Source organism: Heliangelus exortis, chromosome 1 (genome assembly GCF_036169615.1).
Source record: "Heliangelus exortis chromosome 1, bHelExo1.hap1, whole genome shotgun sequence".
NCBI lineage: Eukaryota > Metazoa > Chordata > Aves > Apodiformes > Trochilidae > Heliangelus > Heliangelus exortis.
In genome coordinates, this window is record NC_092422.1 from 92651661 (window position 1) to 92664052 (window position 12392).

Sequence of the window (12392 nt, forward strand, 5' to 3'; positions counted from 1 at the left end):
TAGCTTTGCTGTAAAAGGCTCTAGAGTTATCTGGGCTTTCAGAGACTTACCATGGACTTCTCCCTCCAGATATGGGGTGTGCTGTCTGCAGGTTTATGTCTCCTCTGTATCTTTGTGTTTAATGAGTATGAAAGCTGCTCTTTAGTTTGTGCCTAGGGATAGTAAACTAATCTGACCAGAAACTAATCTAGGACTCCTATGTATGATTTCTGAAAGACTAAAACTATTTCTGCTTCCCTTTAATTTCTGGAGTGTTTGTATGTGTGTAGATGTAAATAAAGAACTAGTGAAAAGAGTCAGTAAACAATGAGCAAAGCATGCAAAATGCTTATCAAGAAGAAAGAGAGGGGGTAGAGTGAAGACCTCCTATGTTCAGCTCTTTTTCTTTTGGCCTTTGATAGATCTTCACATTCCTTATTTAATTAACTAGGTTTTTGTCAGGATTATGGAGGTTATCCCATTTCAGATAGTCAGTTTCATACATGGATAATTTGCTCTTTGAATTGGACGTATTTCAGCATAGCGCTACATAAAATGCAGCAATAGATCTGTCTTTTTTTTTTTTTTTTTTTTTTTAGCTCTTTTTTATTCATGGGCTAATCTAGGCTTTTCAGTGTTCTGGGTATTTGCTGAAGGGTTTGCTAGGTCAGTGTGTGATCTTTTCCACAGGTCAGTCAGTGTACATTACTCATGAGCTATGCTGTGTGATCAATCAGCTGAATCCTGGTGTATCATCATCTTGGCTTCAACTGGATAAATGAGGCTTTAAAAGGCCGTGCTAAATAGGCAATAATGATATTCCTGCATGAATTTTCAGAGGAGCCATTGTTTTTAGTACAGCCCAGGAAATTTTGGTAATTTGCTCATGTGAAATGGAAAAGCCAGTGTATAAAAAGCATATCATAATGGGATTTTAAAAGTGAGAGTGGGAATTATTTACCTCCTAGATTTGTAAATCATTTTGGGGTTTGTCATTAGCTTTAGTCAACAATTTATGAACTTTGAAAGTAACTTCTGAATGACATCCTTTGTGTTTATCATAATTCTAATGTGTTTTGATTACACACTGCATTAACCTCTGCTTAAATCAAGCTTATTAATCATGCTGAGAAAAGGTCATTAACATCTCCCAGACCAAATGCTGTATCCTCAGCTAATTATAACTAATTCATTAAAATGGTGTGACCTGTTTCCACTGGGATGTAATCCAATATGCAGCCCTTGGCTTCTCTTAGCCTTATAAAGCCAGTGTACCCTGAGCTGTTTTGAATTTAGAGGACATGCAGATGTCTTTTTTTATTAACCTTTCTTGAAATTTACCACACCATACTCACTAAATGATGAAGATGCTAAAAAACCCAAAAGAAACATGAAAAACCCCTTTATTATTAAGCTTTTCTCTGTTATCAAAACATTTGTTTTGCTCCTTGTGATTTCTAATGTCTTTTTTATACAAAGGTTTTCTTTGGGTCTTCTGCTGTAGTAGCTTGTTTATTTGTTCAATAGCATGGGATGGAGCAGAACTGCCAGATAAGCAGAACCAAAGAGGCTGCTTAGAGTACCAGCTCTGCCCTTGACATCCTGGTCAGTGGTTAGATGAGGGCTTATTCCTCTGGTAGAGGAGGAGGTTCAGATTCTTGCTCAGACCAGGAGGTCATTTGGCCTTTGGTGAAGGACTGTGCTGGGGCATTTTTCTTCATATGAGTGTCAGGCCATTCTCTAAGTATAGGTGATGTGAGCCATTGCTTTTCTCTCCTGAAGATTCTTCTCTGTTTCTTGCAGGCACACCATCTGGATCACTCTGCCCACTACCTGCGTCTTAAATTCCTGATTGAAAACCAGATGCAATTTTATGTACCAAAGCCAGAAGAGGATATCTATGAACTGGTAATGCTACCCATTGAGCAAAATTAAATGACACTTGATAGGAAACCATTCATTAGTGTTTATCTGTCATTTGTAATGTGCAGAGTTATGCTTCTTAACATGAAATTATAGTGCTCTGCACACCATAGCAAATTGGCATACAGTAAAGTAATCTCTCTAGACATTTCATCTTGAGGAAAAGGCTGGTGTTTAGTTTATGTTTAGCTTATGTCCCTGTGGAAGAGAGGAGTTACAGCTGCAGGTGATCTGTGAAACTCACCATAACATACATTTAAGCTTAACTTCTGTCAAGGTTTTCTTTTCCTGTTGTTCATATTGTCCTTGGTTTTTCATATTGTCATGGTGTTGAGGCCTGAGTATTTGTTATTCATATCACTTTGCCCGATTTTTAAAGAGGGACAGAATGTAAAAGTAGTTGTTTGGGTTTTATTTTTGTTCGGTGTTTTGTTGGGGTTCCCTACTCTGCTAAATGGGAAGGTAAACGTTGAGGTTAAAAAGTTCTGGAGTTATGTGGTAGAATATACTTCCCTAATTGCTTCAGTTGGATGTGTTCATACCATTCATCTCAAAAGCAGACTTCAAAGGAATTTTTAATTTAGAGATTAAAAAAATAGTGACATGCTTTAACTCCATGATTTCACACATGCACAGTGTAAAAGCTTTTTAAACATTTCATTGGTGGCTGTTTTATTTATAAAAAGCAAAACTATGCCAGCTATGGATGCTTATGTTCATTTTGTAAAGAAGTTCTGGAGTTTGCCATTGACACTGCCAACAACAAAAAAAGTGAAAAAAAAGTGCTAGTAGAGTACTAAGACTGGAAAGTGAAATGTAGTTGGAAAAAATTAAAACTCAAAGGAGACCAATTTTAGCTTTCATTGTCTGGAATTGCTTTGGTGACTTGTCTTATGTTGAGAGGTTCTAAGATTGACAGTCATCAGTTATTGTTTATTCTGAAAAATGAAATTAAGCCAAAACTCAATCAACATGTACATGCTGAAAGATTATAATATGGATAGATGCTGCAGGGCTTTATCTAAAGTAGTAATGTTAGAACGCTTTCTATAAAGAAACCAAAACCAAACCAACACACATTTGTATGCTTGTTTCTGTGTATGTATTTGTTTTGTGAGAAAAATTGAGTTACTTAAGTGTTTAATTAAGTGGCTCTGGTGCAATATGATAAAACAAATGCCTCTATTTTTGTAGTCTCCTGAATAGTGGTTTATAATGTTGTCTAATATTGAAGTCATCCTTCCAGAGATATCTTCCATATACTAAGATGCATTTAGAGAGAAACATTTCTGAAGAAAAAGTAAACATAATTTCTTAGGGTAATATTCCTTTTCCCTGCAGAATGTATCAGATGCATTTAAACAAGAAATGGAGATTAAATATCTGTATTCCATTCCTCAGAAACATCAGTGGTGATACTTTGTGCTCTGACAGTCCTTCAGAAATTCATTAACTTGGTTTGTTATGTGTTTTAAAATGTTACTAAGGGCTCAGGGGAGAGTTTTTAGCATTAGGTGTTGCACCAAGCAGTTATATTTTAAAAAATATTTTATTGTATACTAAGGTTTTGTCTGAAGCTTGATGTGCTAGACTTTTTACTTTGGGTAAGATGGCCCTTTTAGATGGAAGCACAAGACCAGAGGCCTCTCTGAAAATCTTGCAGGTAGATGAAGTTGGGGTGAAGGTATTGGGGCTGATGGAGAAGGTAGCCCAGGGAAAGGGTCCTTGGAACAAGACCAAACATGGTAGAGGAAAAAAAGACAAGAAATAGAAAATAATAGTAACAGTAGTAGTAGTAATAATAATAAAAAAAATAATAATACCCCAAAACTGCCGTGAGAAACACTGTGAGGGACTGGAGTGGCACAAAGGGACAACGCTGCTACTGTCAGGAGGGAGTCCTCTCCCCGAGCACTCCCCAGTGCCAGGCAACCCTCCCTATAGATATTCAGCTCCTGATATTTGCTGGTAAAGTTCTCTGTGCCCAAATATGCTGCCTGCCTTTGGGGTCAGGACAGTGGGTTCACGGGGCACAGAAATGTGAGTGGCACTTCAGGGCTGCTTAAACTGAGTTTCAGGTTTGGGCAGCTCAGCTGCAGCCTGTGCATCTCAGGAATCTGCTGTTCAACAGAGGTTTTTGCTTGAGGAGGCACTTGGAGATGCAGGCAGGATGGGTGGCTCCTGTATCCCTGTGACAGCATGGCAACCATCCTCCTTGGTTCTGGTGCCACATGCTCAGTTTAGAAAGCTGCAGGGATCAGACACAAGTTTTATTTGAAATATACTATGATTTTCACTCTGTTTTTTCTCTCTCCTCTTTTAAAAAGCCCTGCTGAAATCTAGCTGAGATTTTTCTAAATTGTCATTTGAACCCTTTTCAGGTTCTGAATATGTTTGAAAACCACATTTTGAAAATATTGCTAGCATGGCATCCTTGCTTAGTTTTACATTTTATTTTACTAAATACCATCACTTAAACAGGTGTATAACTGTTCTGTAATACCTAATATTTGCAAATAAACAGATATGAATTTGCTGATACAAGCAGAAGATAAATTTATATTTAAAAAAGAAACCCTTTACCTAGTGAGTTACTCTTCATTTTTAAAGAAATGGTTTAAACACTTCAGTCCAAACACTGATGCCAGTTAGTTTCAAAATATTAATTATTATGAATTGCTTTTTTACACACTCATACCAGCGTATAAACAAAATTAATATTTACCTGCAAGCTCTCACTCACCTGTGGGTATGATTTTTTTCCAAAGATAAAAGGGTGTTTTTTACTTAAGAGCTAACTTGTGCTGTACAAAAAAACATCTTCAAACTTTGGCTGAGCTGGAGGTTTCCTGAGTGTCAGGGCTTTCTTACAAGGAGAACTCAGGGCTGACTCCCAGTGATGTCAGCTCAGAGCCTCTAAATATCTGGTCTGGGTGCCTTTGAGTGAAAAAGCATAATTTCCCTGCCTCAGGTGGGATGACAGGCCTTTTGTTCAGAGCTTGGGGCAGATCTCCAGAACAAGAGTGAGCCACACAAGACAGGAGAATGCTAGTGATTTAGAGACACAAGATGTGTGACCTGTGGTAGAGGGGTGTAGCCCTGCTGAGGTGTTGCTTGGCTTCTGAGAGGCAGAGTGAATTGCACAGACACCTGTGTGTGCAGGCTTCTGGATTGTTAGCTGGGTGTGAATTTGTGTTGGTCTCCTGGGAAGGATGCTAATGACCATTTCAAAGGCTTTGGGGCTTTTCTTGGTACAAATAAACATGAATGTGTTAAAGATGAAGTTTCACGCTAAGAGTGAGCTGCATATCAAATATGTTTGTATTCTAACGATTAAGAAATGTATTAAAGGAACAAAATCCATCCTTGTGATTTTAATACTATCAAATAATTTAATTCCTCCAATGTCTTTATCAAAATAATAAAAATGTTAAACAATGACAACACATAAAATAAGAAAAAAGATGTGGAAGCTTTTTTCTTTGTGCATTCAAAATGGTATTGACCCAGTGAAATAGGCTTATCCTTGCTCTTATGCTGGCAGTAGTAAACCACTGTTTCCTCCTCTTTAACTGTGTTCAAACAGTAAAGCATAGTGACACTACTAATAAATCTTACACATGGGGAGATAAACTGTTTGATAAATAATGACCTTAGTTCATTTCTTCTTCCTGTAAATAAAAAAAAACAACAAACCTTTTCAAAATTATTCCAGTTGATATGGCTTACCACAGTAACATATTTTTGTGGTGTGTTTTTTTTTCCTATTCAGTTGTACAAAGAAATAGAAATCTGTCAGAAAATTACACAGCACATTCAAATAGAGAAGTCTGATGCATCTTCTGACATTTATGGTGAGTTTTTCTCCTAGTTTTGTGTCTGTGCTTTTCTACCAATTCAGTTCTGCCACTGTGTGCAGGTTCTTGCTTGCTATGATGGGTACACCTGGAAGGCCCGTTGAATGCAGTAAGAATATCAGATCAGATCCCTGTGCTGTCCTCAGAAAGTCGGCTCCCCTGCCCTGAAGCAGGACAGTTTTATTTGCAGTGCACTGAACGCCGTATTTCCTGGTGCTTGAGCTGTAGGATTTGTAGCTCTTTGATGAGAACTATGGTGGCAGAAAGGACAAATGTTTTCTTCTTCCTGTAGTTTCTCAAAACACTGCTTACAGAGGTTGTGCAACTGAAAAACAGCATCCTTTGCTCATTGTCACACCTTAACATGAGTGCCAGCACTGTGGCATTCATGGAGGCCCCGCAGTGGGGCTTGGCAGAGGATACCACTGTAGCTTTGCTCTCAGGCTCTCCCACTCTTCACCCCTTCCACCCAGTGTGATGGCAGGGAGGCATCTCAAGGTCTGTTGCCGGGCATCAGTCAAGGAGAGGCTTCCTGGCCCCTTTCCCATCCTGCTGGGGGCATGTGAGGTGGGTCCATGTTTTGGGCTGATGTTCCTGAGGCTGGAGGAGCCTGGCCTTGGTGCACACCCAGACCTCAAGGTTGCTCTGTGGACTCCTTTAGCCAGAATCTGAAATGTTGTATAGATCTGTGTGTAAAACATAAACCAGAGAAAGTCTTCCCCGTATGATTTGAGCAAAATCCCTTATCTTTACCTGGGGGTGGTCATATTTTTTTGCTTTCAAGTATTTCAAATTACAGACCTCCAGCCTGGTGACTTTTCCCTTTGGTCAGACAATTACAGTTCTGTAAGGTATTTTAAAGTTATTTGTGCAACCTACCCTGCGGGAAGCCAATTTGCATGTTTTTACTGTTTATCTAAATATTCTCTTTTAATGATGAGAATAATTCTGAATCTCCAAAGTGCTTAATATACAGCTGCAGGCCATTTGAATATTGAGCTCTGCTACAAAGCAGTGGTACTGACTGCAGCTTGAATATTGGAGGCCCAAGAGAGACATGTTAACCAGCACAGCAATGGCCCTGTGCTATCTAAGTGTGCTGTGCTTAAAAGCACTGCAAGTTAGGGATAGTGTGACATTTTTTGTTTCTTTGTTTCTTTCTATTTCTTCTCTCTCTCTCTCTCTTTTTTTTTTTTTTAATGATAAGTGGGAAAGACCATGAAATGCACTGTCATATCCTGTGGAGTGAGATCAGCTGTATGAGACATGGGATGTATCTATTCAGTGGCTCTGCCCCTTCAAGGGGTGAATACTAAATACACTCCAAAAGATCCGACTTTGCTCTTATTGAAAGAAAATGGCAAAACTTACTTTGACTCTAAATGGCAGCAGAATTTCCTTAGTCTGCATGTGTCTCACAGAAGCAGTACTATGTATTCATACAGTGACAAGTGTGTGCTGAAATATATGCCAGGGAGCAGAGGTGAAGTCTTGTCCCTGTCTTGGTGCTGGGTAAGGGTAGCGTTCCTCCTTAGATGCTTTCCCATCTTGTAGGTTAGGCACCTTCTTAATTCTGTTAAGTCTCTTTACAGAACAGCACATTCATGAGCTCTGTCCATGCAAAGATCAGAGATCTAATATGTTGGCATAGAATCTTTTTAACAGGGTTGCTTAAGGGTTCTTGCTACTGGTTTTGTTCTGAAAAAAACCCAAACCTAAATCAGTAATGTGACTGCACAGTATCCATGCATTTGTTCTCAGTTAGGTGGACAGGTTCAGACCCTCACAGGCACTTCAAGTGTGGGGAAGAGGGGCAAGAGCCTGTACTGGAATCCAATATCTAAAGCAGTAAGGGATTTTTTATTCTGATGATTATTTGTTTGGGTTTTTTTTTTCTGTGCAGCTTAGTTCAAGCCTCATAATTCTTTCCTGTTTTAAAAACATACATCCAAATTCCCTGTGCCTTGATTCCTCAGAAGAACTGGAAAAGCATTGACTTTGAAAATGGATGAAGTTCTCAAAAACATCAGTGACATTACCTCTTAGTGTTGCTAGTACTCCAGTAATAGCGGTGCTGCTATTTGAAAATCACCTTGAATTTTCAACATACTTTACAAGCAGCTGTTCACTAGTCCCAAGAATTAGTGCTGTTATCTCCATTTAACAGGCATGGTATCAAAGAGAGGGAGGTGAAACACTTTCAGTCATTAGACAGGTCAGTTCAGCTCACAGCCTGGCAGAAAGGATTTTAGAAGTGAATAGCTGTCTGCTGGCTTTCCAATCTGTTTTGGGCCAGCTGGGAGATCCTGATGCTGGGGAAGGAGCAGAGCTGCCCCTTCAAAAACGCTTTTGGAGCAACATTGCCATCGTCCCTAAGCACACCATGAGTTCAAGTGATGTAAAGAGGACAGAGCAGAGCATTTCAGGGAAAGCTCATGTGGAAACATTTCATAGTCTTTCTACTCCCACCAGCATGCTTGTGGTAAGAGCCTCTCCTGGGGTATCTGGCCAATGTGTTGGACCTTGCCAATGTTAGATCTGTCAATGGGATGCTGTTGCTGATGCCTAGGAATGTGCGTTATTGCCTCTTTCACTGATAGCAGCCTTTTTGCCAAGGTTTGTGGGCAGGAATCAGGGCACACCAACAGTAAGAACCTATTGCTTCCAGCTCCTGTATATACCAGGAACCATTTTGTTAGGAACTGCCTGTCCCAGGGGGCTAAACTCATTTCCTAGAGGTGGATTTGTTCAGGTACTGAGCTGCTTCAGCAAGGCCACGTGTACTCATAGGTGCAAACTTTGCTCTCCTGTCATCAGAACTTCACAGTGAAGAAAAAGTTCTGTCTGGGTCAGCACTCATCACTTCACACTTGTGTTGCAGAGTCCATGCACAGTTTGATAATAATCTTTTTGGCAGTGATGTCAGCTTATGCAATCACTGCTGCTTCCACCCACTCCTGCCCTTCCTCTCATGCAGTGCTAATACACGTGTTTGTGTGGAGCACCTGCAGAATTCAGCCAGATGGAAACTGTTACCTTCCTACTATACACGTGGATTTACAAACTGCAGAGACATGTTTATGCATGTATGCATATTTTCAGGTGTGTGTATATATATATATATATAGAATCATAGAATCATAGAATGGGCTGGGTTGGAAGAGACCTCAGAGATCATCAAGTCCAACCCTTGATCCACTACCGCTGCAGTTACCAGACCATGGCACTGAGTGCCACATCCAGTCTCTTTTTAAATATCTCCAGGGACGGAGAATCCACCACTTCCTGGGGCAGCCCATTCCAATGCTTGATCACGCTCTCAGTAAAGAAATTCTTTCTGATGTCCAACCTAAACTTCCCCCGGCACAACTTGAGACCATGCCCTCTTGTCTTGTTGAAAGTCGTCTGGGAAAAGAGACCAACCCCCCCTGGCTACCCCCTCCTTTCAGGGAGTTGTAGAGAGTGATGAGGTCTCCTCTGAGCCTCCTCTTCTCCAGGCTGAACAGCCCCAGCTCCCTCAGCCTCTCCTCATAGGATCTGTGCTGGAGTCCCTTCACCAGCCTGGTTGCCCTCCTTTGGACCTGCTCCAGCACCTCGAGCTCCTTCCTGAACTGAGGGGCCCAGAACTGGACACAGTACTCGAGGTGTGGCCTCACCAGGGCTGAGTACAGGGGCAGAATCCCTTCCTTGGACCTGCTGGCCACGCTGTTCCTGATACAGGCCAGGATGCCACTGGCCTTCTTGGCTACCTGGGCACACTGCCGGCTCATGTTCAGCTTCCTGTCAATCCAGACTCCCAGGTCCCTTTCTGCCTGGCTGCTCTCCCACCACTCTGTGCCCAGCCTGGAGCTCCCCATGGGGTTGTTGTGGCCAAAGTGCAGGACCCGGCACTTGGCCTTGTTGAACCTCATCCCGTTGGAATCAGCCCAACTCTCCAGTCTGTCCAGGTCCCTCTGCAGAGCCCTCCTGCCTTCCAGCTGATCGACACTTCCCCCCAGCTTAGTGTCATCTGCAAACTTGCTGATGATGGACTCAATCCCCTCATCTAAATCATCAATGAAGATATTAAACAGAACTGGGCCCAACACTGATCCCTGGGGGACACCACTAGTGACCGGCCGCCAACTGGATGCAGCACCGTTCAGCACCACTCTCTGGGCCCGGCCCCAGCCAGTTCCTAACCCAGCGCAGAGTGCTCCTGTCCAAGCTGCAGGCTGACAGCTTTTTCAGGAGAATGCTGTGGGAGATGGTGTCAAAGGCCTTGCTGAAGTCCAGGTAGACCACGTCCACCGCCTTCCCCTCATCCACCAGGCGGGTCACCTGATCATAAAAGGAGATCAGGTTGGTCAGACAGGACCTGCCCTTCCTAAACCCGTGCTGGCTGGGTCTGATGCCTTGCCCATCATCCTGCAGGTGCTGTGTGATTGCCCCCAGGATGATCTGTTCCATAACCCTGCCAGGCACTGAGGTCAGGCTGACGGGCCTGTAGTTTTCCGGGTTCTCCTTCTGGCCCTTTTTGTGGATTGGCGTGACATTCGCCAACTTCCAATCATCTGGGATGTCCCCAGTGAGCCAGGACTGTTGGTAGATGATAGAGAGAGGCTTGGCGAGCTCTTCTGCCAGCTCCCTCATCACCCTTGGGTGGATCCCATCTGGTCCCATAGACTTGTGGGGATCCAAGCAGTTCAATAGGTCACTGACTGTTTCCTTCTGGATTACAGGGGGGCTGTTTAGATTCTTGTCACCTTCTATAAGCTCCAGAAGCCAGCTGTCCTCAGGATAACCTGTCTTACTGTTGAAAACTGAGGCAAAGAAGGTGTTAAATACCTCAGCCTTTTCTTCATCTTTGACATCTATCTTCCCGCCCATGTCCAGTAAAGAATGGATGTTTTCCTTGCCTCTCCTTTTGCCCTTGATGTATCTGTAGAAGGACTTTTTGTTATCCTTCACAGAGGTGGCGAGATTCAGTTCAAGTTGTGCCATTGTCTCTCTAATTTTCTTTCTACACAACCTAACTATATTCCTAAATTCCTCCTGAGTAGTTAGCCCTTTTTTCCATAATTGGTAGGCCCTCTTTTTAACCCTAATTTCTTTCAAAGTCTTCCTGTTCAGCGAGACTGGTTGTCTTCCCCGCCAACTTGCCTTTTGGCACACTGGGACAGCCTGCTCCTGTGCTTTCAAAATTTGCTCCTTGAAGTACGTCCATCCCTCCTGGACCCCTTTGTTTTCAAGGGCTGTATCCCAGGGTATACTCTGGACTAGTCTTCTGAATAGGCCAAAATCTGCCCTCCGGAAGTCCAACGTAGAGGTTTTATTGATGACCCTCCTTATATCCCTGAGTATTGAAAACTCTGTTATTTCATGATCGCTGAGTCCCAGACGTCTACTGACCACTACATCTCTCACCAGCCCCTCTCTGTTTGTGAACAGGAGGTCTAGCGGGGCTCCGTCCCTGGTAGGCTCATTTACCAGCCAGAGCAGGATATTATCTACTATACACTCTAGGAATCTCCTAGACTGCCTCCTCTCTGCTGTGTGGAGTTCCCAGCAGATGTCCGGCAGGTTAAAGTCACCCACGAGAACAAGGGACGATGATTTTGAAACATCTGCCAACTGCTTGTAGAATAATTCATCACCCTCATTCTCCTGATTGGGTGGTCTGTAACAGACTCCCACCAGGATGTCAGCTTTGTTTGCCTTCCCCCTGATTCTGGCCCACAGGCACTCCACCTGATTATTACCAACTACAACTTCTACAGAGTCAAGAGACTCTCTAACATATAGGGCTACCCTTCCACCTCTCCTACCCTGCCTGTCCCTTCTGAAGAGCCTGTAGCCACCCATGGCAGAACTCCAGTCATGGGACTCATCATGGGACTCATTCCACCACGTTTCTGTGATAGTGACTACATCATAGCTTTCCTGCTGCACGATGGCTTCCAGCTCCTCCTGTTTGTTGCCCATGCTGCGTGCATTGGTGTACATGCACTTCAGCTATATATATATATACACAAATACACATATATATGCTTGACTGTAGGTATATCCTATCTGGATGAATTACCTGCTCTGCTTTACTGCATGGCAGTGAAAGCAGTGGCACTGGCACTGCAGTGGGACAGGAATACTCTTTCAGATTTTTTACTGTATCAAGCCACATGGCAACTGTGGAAATAAACCAGTTTATCCATGGCTTGTGTCACACACCATCTCATCAGAGAGGTTAAGTGTGTTTGTGAGATGCCCATTTCAAGGCTGTTGCCAATTGTCCATTGCTTATCTCTCTCTCTCTCTTTTTTTTTTTTTTTTAAATGAAAGCCGCATTAAAGCCAACTACACCTGCCTTCAGCCCTGACAGGTTGGAGGAGGCAGAAGTCTTCTCATGCATGAGAATGGGAGCTTGACATTGTTTGGGCATGCTCATCTGTTCACAGTTAGATGCAGCAAGAACTTTACATTCAGCTCAGCCTTGTTTTAACTGTGTGATAGTTGGCTGCAAAACAGCCTTTCAGTTGTTAAAGGTTGATGCTAATAGTAACTGATAATTTGTGCTGACTGAAACTGCAGTCTTCATCATGCTCCACTGTGCTTCTGGTTAAGGGTTTTCCAGGCAAGCATTGCAGTGAAGATAAC

General features: G+C 42.6%; 1 protein-coding gene across 4 annotated transcripts in view; it reads left to right on the plus strand.

Moving 5' to 3' along the window:
- Positions 1 to 12392, plus strand: part of TIAM1 (TIAM Rac1 associated GEF 1) — a 193556-nt gene that overhangs the window by 142081 nt on the left and 39083 nt on the right. For all 4 annotated transcript variants that reach the window (XM_071754695.1, XM_071754665.1, XM_071754684.1 and 1 more), the window contains 2 exons: positions 1783 to 1887; positions 5675 to 5756. In XM_071754695.1, coding sequence (XP_071610796.1) covers positions 1783 to 1887; positions 5675 to 5756 — 187 coding nt within the window. The remainder of the gene's footprint in view (positions 1 to 1782; positions 1888 to 5674; positions 5757 to 12392) is intronic.